This window comes from Anolis carolinensis, chromosome 4 (genome assembly GCF_035594765.1).
Source record: "Anolis carolinensis isolate JA03-04 chromosome 4, rAnoCar3.1.pri, whole genome shotgun sequence".
NCBI lineage: Eukaryota > Metazoa > Chordata > Lepidosauria > Squamata > Dactyloidae > Anolis > Anolis carolinensis.
In genome coordinates, this window is record NC_085844.1 from 18,916,966 (window position 1) to 18,929,036 (window position 12,071).

Consider the following 12,071-nt stretch of genomic DNA (forward strand, 5'->3'; position numbering starts at 1 on the left):
ATCTCTCTCTCTCTCTTTCTGCTCTTTCGTGGCATTGTTGCTTTATATGTATTTTTAATTAATGTTTATGGTGGCACAGCGGGTTAAACCACTGAGCTGCTGAACTTGCTGACTGAAAGGGCAGTTCAAATCCAGCGAGCAGGGTGAGTTCCTGCTGTTAGCCCCAGCTTTTGCCAGCCTAGCAGTTTGCAAACATGCAAATGTGAGTACAGTAGAGTCTCATCTATCCAACATAAACGGGCTGGTAGAACGTTGAGTAAGTGAAAATGCTGGATAATAAGGAGGGATTAAGGAAAAGCCTATTAAACATCAAGTTAAATTATAATTTTACAAATTAAGCACCAAAACATGTTTTACAACAAACTGACACAAAAAGCAGTTCAATACACGGTAACGTTATGTAGTAATTACTGTATTTACAAATTTAGCACCAAAACATTGCAATGTATTGAAAACACTGACTACTAAAAAAATTGACTACAAATAAAGATATAATTGCATAAAATGAACTTACAGTAACAACATTGTCAGAAGTTAAAGCCGTAAAAAGTTCAATCCTTGCTGTGTAGAAAACAGCTCTGAATCTTGGTGGAAGGCAGTCTGTGTTGGATAATACAGAATGTTGGATAAGCGAGACTCTACTGTAAATCAATAGGTACCGCTTTGTGTGAAGGTAACAGTGCTCCATGCAGTCATGCCGGCCACATGACCTTGGAGGTGTCTACAGACAACGCCGGCTCTTTGGCTTAGAAATGGAGATGAGCACCCACCCCGCAGAGTCGGACATGATTAGACTTAATTTCAGGAGAAAACCTTTACCTATCTCTATTTGGTGCTGTTGTTTAACCTATTTTTCTCACCTTAATAATAATAATATCCCAACCATGTTTGCTATAGGTGGTAGGTAAAGAATGGACCTGAATACCATCCAAAAGAGTATATGCGGTTTTATTGCAACAGCTTCTTTCACTGAAAAGAAACAATCCACAAGCCAGAATCTAATGATGCATGCTCATTGTTTCTGTTAGTAAAATCATACCTCCCCTTGAAGACCTGCATGACATCAAAGGCATGCTCCAGAGATTTTCCCAGCCCTCCTGAGCAGGTTTATAAGGCATTTGCTCAACCGTAGGAGGGAGTGAAGCTCCCCTCTTCCTGATTTCCTTGGCAAAAGCAGAAACATGTGGTGGAAGTACAAAGTTGGATCTTGGCCATAGACTGCAACTCAAAAGATGGCATTTACTTTTTTCATATGGCTAGAAAATTAGCTCTGTGTAACTCAACAGTGCTCATTAAAACATCACCTTAACTTACAAATTGTTGTTACCTTCTTTTAAAAAAATGTTTTTGTCATCAGTGCTCTCATGCACAATGTCTTGGAGAATTGTGTGCGTGACAGAAGTAATAATACTGAATATTGCATTTTCAGGAACCTGTGGAACACATGCACCCTATATGAGGCCTGTCTATCCTACAAAGACTTTCCCTAATTTGTATACTTTGGCAACAGTAAGTGTTGTTGCAGATTTTATGGGGCAGTGGGATAATTTTAATAATCTTCCTGTAAATGAAAACTGGGGCACTGTAAATGAAAACAAGTTTCAGCATAGGATGTTGTTTTGATTTTTGATGGACCAGTCACATTGGCTGCTAGAGCTGAAAAATCATGCATTAAAATATTATTTGAAATTAATGCTGAAAAGAATATTCAAAAGCATTTTGAAAATGGTAAAAAACCCAAACCCACTTTTTAAAATCCAGTGAGAAGAATTCTGGAAGAATTTGAGTTCATGGCTTATTTTATGCCAAATTCACATCTGGTTGATTTGCATAGAAAACAGAATTTTCTGCACAGGAAACAATGTTGTGCAGAAAATGCTGTTTAATGTGCAATTTTGCATAGAATTAGTCTCAAATTGTGAATGGGTTTTGAAAACGACGTGGTTGCAAAGCATTTCTTGCATTGGGAAGAAAATTTGGCAAGTTAGTAATCGCTTCCTTCGGGAAGATTAGTGAAGAATTACATCCCTACTTTGAAGTAGATTTGGACTTTGTCTAATCAAGTAACCATTAAGTCTCCTGCCCTTGGCTAACTCCCAGGGTGCTTTGTGCAGCAGTCACCTGCACTGATAAATTCAATTAGTTAAATAAAAAAACCCTATAAATAATATATGAGTTTCAACAACTGTAAGGAAAGTGCTAGTGGTGCCTGGTGTCTTCCATATAATTAAGGAGTAAAATCCACATTTTTATATGGACTTCAGATGAGCTATCCATGGTGCTTAACCATGAACCCAAAATAGATTCAGCACTATAGATCACTCCTTTAAAGTTGAATTGAAACCCCTGAACTGATTTACTATTCCACTGACAAGGGACTTCCTCTTGTTCCCAGGCAGAGTAGTAGTAGTAGTTTGTTTGTTTAATGTCATCAAGTTGATATCAATTCACAGCAACCTCTAGATCACATTATCCTCAACAGCCCTGTTCAGGTCTTGCAGACTCAAGACGGAGACTTCCTTGGTTGAAGCTATCCATTTGTAATATCATCTTCCTCTTTTACGGCCATATTAAGCTGTGTAGTTTTTTTTCTAGTGAGTCATGTCTTCTCATGATATGGCTAATTTAGAGACTATAGAGTAAAATAAGTATGTGTGTAATCTTGTTTCTTGAATCTACACAAAAAACTCCCAAATGAAAAATTAGGTGCAAAGCTACTTATCCAATTCTTTCTTTGTACCTCCTTATAGTATTGCCTGATTGGTTACCTTGACCTGTGTGGCATACTAGAAAGATTGATTATAGCTGTACATGCTTAAAGTGAAGACCTCATTGTTTCCTCCTGCTGGTCTGTGCTCAATTCAGAGAGGAAACATAGAAGGATGGGATGGGAGGAGGACATTTCTTTAGCTACTGTTTTTTGATGACTACAACATGATGCATGTGGCAGGAAAATACAAAGTATGGATTTTTTTGTCTTTTATTAAGGCTCTCTTTCATTTTCGGCTATATATTCTGAGAACATGTGTGAGATTGTAGATAATCAAAGGGAAATCTAGAAAGGCTACATGTTAGAATACAACCCTAGAGGTTGTATGAAATGACTTTCACTGCTTGAGTAAAATAAAAAAGGGAAAAGCCCCTTCTGATGTTATATTATTTTTACCAAAGGGGTAACTCTGTATAAAGCAATGCTCCATTGTGAATAATCTGCTTAGTTTTCTATAACTTCTATAGAGTGTGTCAAAGGCTTCTTTAATTATAAGTGCCTATTAAGTTTTTAAAAAGTACATACTGTATAAAATATTTCACTCATTCTAGCTTGTTTTTGTACAAAGGGGCTCTATCCTGAATCTCACGGAATCATTGGAAATTCGATGTATGACCCTGTCTTTGATGCTAGCTTCAACCTTCGAGGCCGAGAAAAATTCAGCCACAGATGGTGGGGTGGCCAGCCAGTAAGTTTCAGTTTTTTTTGCTTTGGGAAGATATGCATACAGCAGTTTTTATACTTTAAAAAGTGTGTGTATGTGAGAGAGAAATCTCTTGACTCTGTCTCCCTTTACTTTTGTCAGGTCAGAGATTGTCAAGTTAATGATGTTAAATATTGATTTGTTGCACTTATGAAATTCATTGCATTGATTTGAATGGGACTGCCATGACTAATATCAAGTGAGAACAGTTATTTTTAAATTGCTAAATATAAACAGTGCATCCAAACTGACATGTTGTGATTCTGCTCCCTGTTCCCTTTTATGTTTAGTATCTTTAAGGGATGAAGCAATGTACATTTCTTTCCTTAACTATAGTTCCTAGGATAATTTGTGTGTCTGTTTACAGTTGAACCATGACTGTGTTCCTCGTTGCACCTAGTTTTGTTTTCCACAGTTCCCCAACAGTGCAACTTCCAAGGCTCTTTGAGAAATTGGATAGAAAGCTTTAATGAAGGACTGAATTGCAGGCATAGTTGCTTGATGCTGAAAGTAAGGGTTGGCATTCATTAGTGTTGATGAGGCACTTAAGTGCTAGATGTTCTCCTAGGATCCTGAGTGCTGTTTCTTGGGTCTTGAATCACTGGCCCATTGCCTTCTTCTGAGTCTTTAAGCTTGCTCAAGGTCTCCTAGTGGGTTTCCATGAATGAGCGAGCCTTTGAAACCTGGTTTCCTGGAAGTCTAGTACGAAACTCAAACTATTATAACACACTGGCTTATAAACTTATGACATTTTAAAATTAAAAACTTCTAAGGCAGTGGAGTACCTTTGTGATGGAAGGGAAATATTCATCCTTCTAATGCTGTCGTTCCAATCACAACACAACCTATCCATGTATAGTTCAATATATCTAACTGCACTCTGGGCATGTTTCAATATGTCCTTAATTGTGGAGCGGATGCTGAACTGAGCTTAGAAAAGTTATATTTACATACTGTATTTCTGGACAACTGATTGCATTTTAAAAAATATTATTATTATTTTCGCTTACATTAATAACATTCAATATAAACAGTATACAAAATAGTGTGCATTTAACAGACACTTAAACCCACCCATTGTATTTTAATCTCCAGTTAGCATGATCATGTGATAGCTGGACAGTTCTCAAGGTTTTTTTGGGATATGAGGTGAGTATTTAATTGAGTTCTGATGTTGAGTGCATAGTACAACATTACAACATAGAACTTGCTATCAACAAAGAAACCGTAGGACAAGGAGGTCAGGAAATGGAGAGCATCACAGTAACAGTAAGATGCAATTAATGGATGCATTGGTTATTGGGTAAATATAGGGATATTTCAATATAGTTGCACTATAGTCAATGACATCCTAGAAATGTGATTCATGGAGACAGCAGGCTGGCACATAGATGCCCTTTCCCCCCTGAGCAATAAGTGCCAACCACTTCTTCTTATGGTTCATGGCTACTTTGACTCCTATCTTGGCACACAGTGTTTAAAAGCACTCAAAAAAGAGAGAAAGAAATTACCCGGTTGTGGTGCACTACTGGTTAATGCTGTTTCCTCCCCTTCAGCAATATTTTACAATTAAACCTGACTGCAAACTACAGCTAAATCTAAACCACATTAACTCTTGGATTCTAGCAGTTGCGGGATATTGCTGGGAGTGTCATGCACCAGGAGCTTTCTGAAGAATGTGAAACGGCATAGGAGTATTCTGTTAATGTAGGTGTGGTCTGATGGATCACTTCAAAAAGGTGGATCAGAGATATTTTGCTTTGTTATACTTTCAGAACAGGAAAGCAAATGTAAAAGGCCCATTGATCAATGAAAGATTGATCTATGATATTTGTTAATGCACTATACCAAAAGGAACATGATGTTCCTACAGATGTACACTTTTAAGCCAAGCGAAGGTTTTTTCTTGGATTGTGTTTTCTTGAACTCTTGTTACAAGCAATGTTTTTTATTGCTCTTGTGGCTGAAGGCCAATTTTTCTTTTTGTCAGATATATGGTGTCCCCTTTAGAAATTGAAATGCAACTGATTGACTTCTAAGTGCCTGATACTATTGCTCGCAAGACTGGCCCAAGGCATTTTGTTGTAGGAGGATGCATCCACATTTTTTAGAATTAATGGTTTGACATGGCACAGCTCAATGCTATGGAATCGTGAGAGTTATAATTTTATACTTCTCTGCCAAAGAGTGTTGGAGCCTATCCAAACTACAAATCCAAGACGTCCTAACATTGAGTTAAATTAGTGTCAAACTGCATTCATTCTGTAGTATAGATGTACCCAGAGACATAAAGAGAAATGACAGGTGAATCTGACTCCAGAGCTAGTTCCAGAAAGACATCCACCATAACATCTGATTGCACACTTAGAAGTTGTTAGAATTTGACCTAGGTTCCTTTTTTAAACTAGTTTTTTTTTTAAAAAAAAGAAAAGCAATTTAACATGTTAAAATCTCTTTAAAGTAGTGCTGTTGTAAAATTGCTGTTCTTAAGTTTGGGTTGGTTATACATTTTGATTCTTTTAAAATGTTTTATTGACTTAATGTTATGTTTTCTAAATTATCATTGTGTGTCATTCAAAGGCTCCATAAGATTTTTATATTAAAGGGTTTTATGCAAAAGTCACAAATATAGTACATAGGCATAGTACAAGCAGGCCCTGGGTTACAAACATCCAACTTACAAATGACTTGTAGTTGAGAATCTAATAGGGACAGAAAGTGAGGTTAAATCTTCTGAACAGGAGCACAGACAGAAAAACAAACACCATAGGGGTGTTAAACCTTCCATATGCTGTCCAAAGCATGCATGTGTGTGTGTGTGTGTGTGTGTGTGTATACACACATATACATACACACACACACATATGTATAGCTGGGGTTAAACTTAAAATGTATATGTTCCGACTGACATACAAATGAACTTAAGAACAAACTTACAGAACCTATCTTGTTCACAACTTTAGACTGTATTGATGCTAATCACTCAGTGGGATACAAATTCATAAACTCTAATGTGAAAAAGGAGAAGCCAACACTGTGGAAATATTTTAATATTATAATCAAAAATCTTGAGCGCTTTGTAATCTGCTTATGTTTTCCTAATTAGATATGGATTACTTCTGTCAAGCAAGGACTGAAAGCAGGCTCATTCTTTTGGTCTAAGTAAGTCATTTTCAATTTTTATTGGAAAAAGAATGTTCAGAGTACATGCTCAAAAATCAAGCATAGCTGCATTGCTGAGCCAAGGTTCTTGAAAAAAAAATGCTATAAAAGAGCATGTTTTTGAATAAGGATTGCTTCTCTCTGTCCATTTTTTAAACTGGGCAGTGTCTTTTTTCTACTCTATCATTTTTTCTCTCACTGCTTCAGAACTTTTAAAATCATACTTTATTGTGCCCCACGTTCTTAAATAAATATTACTTAACAATGTATGCAATGTTCTCTAAAACATGCCCGTACAGTAAGATTACTGCAACCATGAAACCCAAATATGCAATTTGATTTACCCATGCCCAAGGGAAAATGGTCTCTGGGAGCCCCTGAAGGTGCAGCAAGTTAAACCACTGAGTTGCTGAACTTGCTGACTCAAAAGTCGGCAGTTTGAATCCAGGGAGTGGGGTGAGCTCCCACTGTTAGCCTCAGCTTCTGCCAACACAGCAGTTCGAAAATATGCAAATGTGAATAGATCAATAGGTACCACTCTGGCAGGAAGATAACAGTGCTCCATGCAGTCATGCAGTCATGCCGGCCACATGACCTTGAAGGTGTCTATGGACAATGCTGGCTCTTCAGCTTAGAAATGGAGATGAGCACCAACCCCCAGAATCGGACACGACTAAACTTAATGTCAGGGGAAAACCTTTACCTTTACCTAAGGGGAAATGGTCTCTGCAAGAGTTCTGTCATACGCTTCCTCTGTAAGTATCTAGGAAGTACCTGGAGAGGATTCCTCTGCAGGAATCGTCAGGTCCTTTAATGCAAATGTATGGTTTGCTGGAAGTGGAAGTAAACTAATCATTCTCTTGGCAAGTACACCTGATATTTCTTAGATGGAAACCAGAATGGATGGAGCTAAGCAACATCACATTGTCATTGAATTGTCAACAATTATTAAGTTACATTTCATAAGCTAGTTGCAGCATTTTGTATTTGCCTGCCCTACAGAAAATAAGCAAGATTGTGCTCCTTTCTCCTCTCTATCCAGTTGTGCTGCGTACAAACTACCTTTACACTTTGAACACATTTTGCAGCAACTAAAGTAAACTGAGACAAATGGGAAAAGTGGAAGTAGAAGAGAAGGACTGGGATATTTTTAAAGCAGTTGGGATGATGGACCAGTATAGGGGCGATCCGTACCAAATTGGAACAATTGGGGAATATGTGGTGTGTTTCTCCTTTCATCTATTTATTTTACTCATAACACTGCTCTGAAATATATTACAACATTTTTTAAAGCAAGTGATTATGTGGAACTTGATGGAGTAGTGTCTGAGATTATTTTCTATGTTCTCTTCTAGTGTAATCCCTTACGAGCGCAGAATATTAGCGATTCTGCAGTGGCTAACTTTGCCAGACAATGAAAGGTAAGCCGTCTTTGTTTTGTCATCTTTCTGAACCACAGCTTTGCAGCAGGGACTAGCACTGCCAGTATCCTTTGGTGGCATCTGACTTTGATCAGCCACCTGTGTCCTTTCTGGGGAACATTTAATTACTTGTGGTCATGTTGATTTTTGTCCCCTCTCCCTTTAAAAATCTGTGTAGTCTAATAAGTCTTAACAAGCGTGGCTCACTACGGTTTGGGTGGATGTCAAGATTTTTATTTAATATGTTAGTTGAGAGCATATGGCACAGAGAGCCCAATCTGTCTAAAGTTGTACCTTTTCCCCTCCCTGTTACGAAACTCATAGAACATTTCTCCATGGGGTTGTCCACTCCTCCATGAACCTCTTGGCAGGCCTTCTCTTATTTTCAATGGACTTATGGCACAATTAATTGCTTAATCTGACGGTGGAAAACTCATGACTGAGGACAGTATGCTCTACCTCTCCTCCCCCTTTTTTCCACAGAAGGAAAGGTGAACTTGAAGGGCTTGACTTGAACCAGCTAAGACAAACTGTTCTGACAACTTTTCCCCCTCCCTTTTCTTCCAGGCCTTATGCTTATGCCTTCTACTCTGATCAACCAGACATTGCTGGCCACAGATATGGTCCCTCTGAGGTTAGTCTAGTTCTTCTCCCATCTGTGGGACCCACATTTCTGTGCTCATCCTAATACAGCAAAACCTGCCAAAATTTTAGCCTTCAACATAATTTTTCTCATATCTGTAAGTCTCCAAAGAAGGGAGAGAGCTCTGTTTAAAAAATGGAGTCTATGGCATGAAATGTACAGTAAGACATTTCTTCTTGTAGAAGCTTCCATCTGAATTCCCCAATATTGTCTCCTTGAGATATAGGAACAAGGAGGGAGCAAGATTATCTCTCAAATACATTCAGAAGTTTAAATGAAAAGCATTGTGTGTGAAAGGAATATTTACATTGACCGTGGTTACTAGTTATGCTTCATAATGCAATTGTTCAGCTTTTTATCTTTGGCCTTGGCCATTATTAATCTATGCTGCGATGTACTCAGGATATCTCAGAAGTACAGCATCAGTCATCTTGTCTATAACTCCACCATGTCCAGAGCTGGAGAGAACTGGAGTCCTGCAATTGTAGGGAAAACCTCAGCCCTCTTCAAGCTCCTGATTTCCATCTGGAGGATTATTGGGGAAGGGGGCATCTCCTGAGCTCATGATGTCAGGGATGATGTGCTATCAAGCATCACATCCTTTCCTCCAGCTTTAGAGTTTTAAAGGAAGAATCCTGGTTTCCTTATAGTTTTGGCTTGGTGAACCAAACACCAGACTGAATTTGTGGAAATTCTACATAGATTAGCCTGTAAACATGTCTCTGGTGTCAAAGTGACAATCAAATTGCATGTATAGTATGACCCCCATATCTGAAGAAGATCTATTCCTCAATATCATGTTGATACATAAAATCACAGAAGCACTTGTGGCCCAAGAATGCTATAGAGCAGTGGTTCTCAACCTGGGCCCCCCAGATGTTTTTGACCTGCAACTCCCAGAAATCCCAGACAATTTACCAGCTGTTAGGATTTCTGGGAGTTGAAGACCAAAAACACCTGGGGACCCCAGGTTGAGAACCACTGCTATAGAATCACACTGGAGGACCGGGGAAATGCCTAGAAAGGACATATTTGCAGGACATGAATAAATGAAACCATGGGTGCTGGTCCTAGAGATACAGGAGATGTGTAATGTGTAAAATAACACTCTTGGAACATATGACTTATTTGCCTGTAAGTTGCCAGTGAGATCTTTTGCCTGGGGCTTCAATATTGGGAGAAAATGGGAAATTTAACTTTCCTCTCTTTAAAAAGTTCCCTTGCTTTTTAAATCACTTCCTTTCGTAAGCTACTTTTTCAAGTGTGATGGACAGGTACACAAATATCCTGTGACAAGCAATTTTGCTCTCAAGTTTCTAAATGTGCTACCATGCCAACATCTTTAAATGTTCAAGCTCCACAGATGTTTAGGTTTACTACATGCAGGGCTTCTCTTCATATTTTTCTTTTTTATAGCGAGAATAGGACATATTTAATGGTCCTCTTAACTTTTCCAGTTTTTAAGAGACTATGTGTGTTTCATAAGTCATGTAGAAAGAAGACTTCAGTGGAGAATCGTCCCTCAGGATTATTTGCCTGGTAATCATGGTAGTTTGGGCTTAGCATGCAATCTTCCCTCATCTTCCATTCCTTTGTACTGAGCTGGCTGCACTTTTCCGCATTTGGAACAGATATAAAGTTTCCTCCCTGCCCCCTTCTCCATATGGTTCTTCAACAACACACTGGAACTTGGAAACTAACTTTAGGGAGCAAAAATCATGGATTTTACTTTTTAAACCTCTTACACATGTTAAATAATCATGACTAGCCCCAAGAGATACCCCATAATATTCTGTAAAATATTCTCTTATCCATGTATCCTTCAGTAATAAAGGCTTCTGGTTTTCTATGACATTTCAGTCTTTGCTTTTCACATGACATGATTATAATGCTATGATCCATTTTGACTGACATGGCTGCGTCCTAAGATATCCTGGGGCTTATTGTTTAGGGAGTTCTCTGTCTGAGAAATCTAAAACTCCTTCCCTAAACTGCAAATCACAGGATTCTGTAGGATGGAGCAATGGCGGTTTAAATAAAATCACGATGCAATGATTTTTTTCAGATTACAAGAAAAGAGAAGTTATTTAGTGTCAGAATGGTTGGACAGTGGAAAAGAGTGCCCCAGAACATGATAGACTGTCCTTAATTGGATGTTTTAAAATATAAGTTGGTTGGGCATCTTTTGGGAATGCTATAGTTATGGTTTCCTGCATGATAACTTTGCAATTCTATGAATTATGTAAGGTGAAAGGCTTTGAAAATGAATGGGGAAAAACTGTATGTAGGTATTCCATGAGCCAAAATATCTCATGAAAATAGTCCTTTTCAACATGACAGCTGTATTATATTAATTCCACGATTATGCAGAAAGATCATCAGTTTTTTTATTTATCCTCCTCCCCCAGCTTTGTTTGTTTTCTAGAAGCTTAAGATATGTGTCTATGATACTTTTTGTATAACTTCAGACAGAGAAGTCATGGTCATTTCCTGATTGCATCACTGGAAACATCCGGGCACAGAAGAAGGTGGGGAGGGAGGTTAATAAGCCAAAACCAAGTCACTAGAGCCAACACAAGACTTGCTTTATTTTAAAAGACACTGGCTTTTCAGGACTGATATAATTGCTTATTTACTCCTAGTGAACATTCAGCTTTTCATGTAGAGTTGGGCAGTTTTTGAAGACTTTTCACTCTGTAAAACTTACTCTGCACAAAATGCAAACATCTCATAATCTGTGTAGAATATTTATGCACAGAAATGTTACCTAAGGTGACAAAGGGCCTGGGATTATTCCCAAAATAGGACACCCTTTCGATACATGTATGATGTATTCTGAAAGGGGAACAGAACAATAACAGCAGAGGAAAAATATTCATCTGTGAACTGATATTTAACCCTACAACTTCAGTAAGCTTACTAACTTGGTTCCTGTTTTTTTTTTTTTTTTACTCAAGTAATACACAAAATGTAGATGATATTGGAAGAGTCACCAAGTGTCTGGAGAAAGGCCATCAAATTATGCATGTTCCCCACAACAGTGGTCCTGTGCTCTTTGAGGTGTCTGGAGTAATTGCTCCAAATGAACCTTTGATAATTTGGTCCTGGTTCTGGATGGTGTGCCAGCTTATTGAACTCTAAATCATACTGATCCTGCTAGACTCCGGGAGCATGCAGATGCGGACAACTCCTTTGCGGCCAGTCGTGATTGGCTCTCTCAGTGATGAGAATCAAATCAGAAATGGCCCTGTGGCTGCTCTGCAGTTTGTAATAAAGTGTTTGTAGAGATCTGATCACAGATGTCTGGTGGTGCATTTGATTTAGCCCTGATCCTTGGGAAATCCTCCATCAGAGAAGTATCTATAAATCATA

The 12,071-nt window shown here is 38.3% G+C and overlaps 1 protein-coding gene across 5 annotated transcripts in view; it reads left to right on the forward strand.

Moving 5' to 3' along the window:
- Positions 1–12,071, forward strand: part of enpp2 (ectonucleotide pyrophosphatase/phosphodiesterase 2) — a 79,919-nt gene that overhangs the window by 42,508 nt on the left and 25,340 nt on the right. For all 5 annotated transcript variants that reach the window (XM_062980064.1, XM_062980066.1, XM_008116908.3 and 2 more), the window contains 5 exons: positions 1,430–1,509; positions 3,339–3,458; positions 6,580–6,635; positions 7,991–8,056; positions 8,624–8,690. In XM_062980064.1, coding sequence (XP_062836134.1) covers positions 1,430–1,509; positions 3,339–3,458; positions 6,580–6,635; positions 7,991–8,056; positions 8,624–8,690 — 389 coding nt within the window. The remainder of the gene's footprint in view (positions 1–1,429; positions 1,510–3,338; positions 3,459–6,579; positions 6,636–7,990; positions 8,057–8,623; positions 8,691–12,071) is intronic.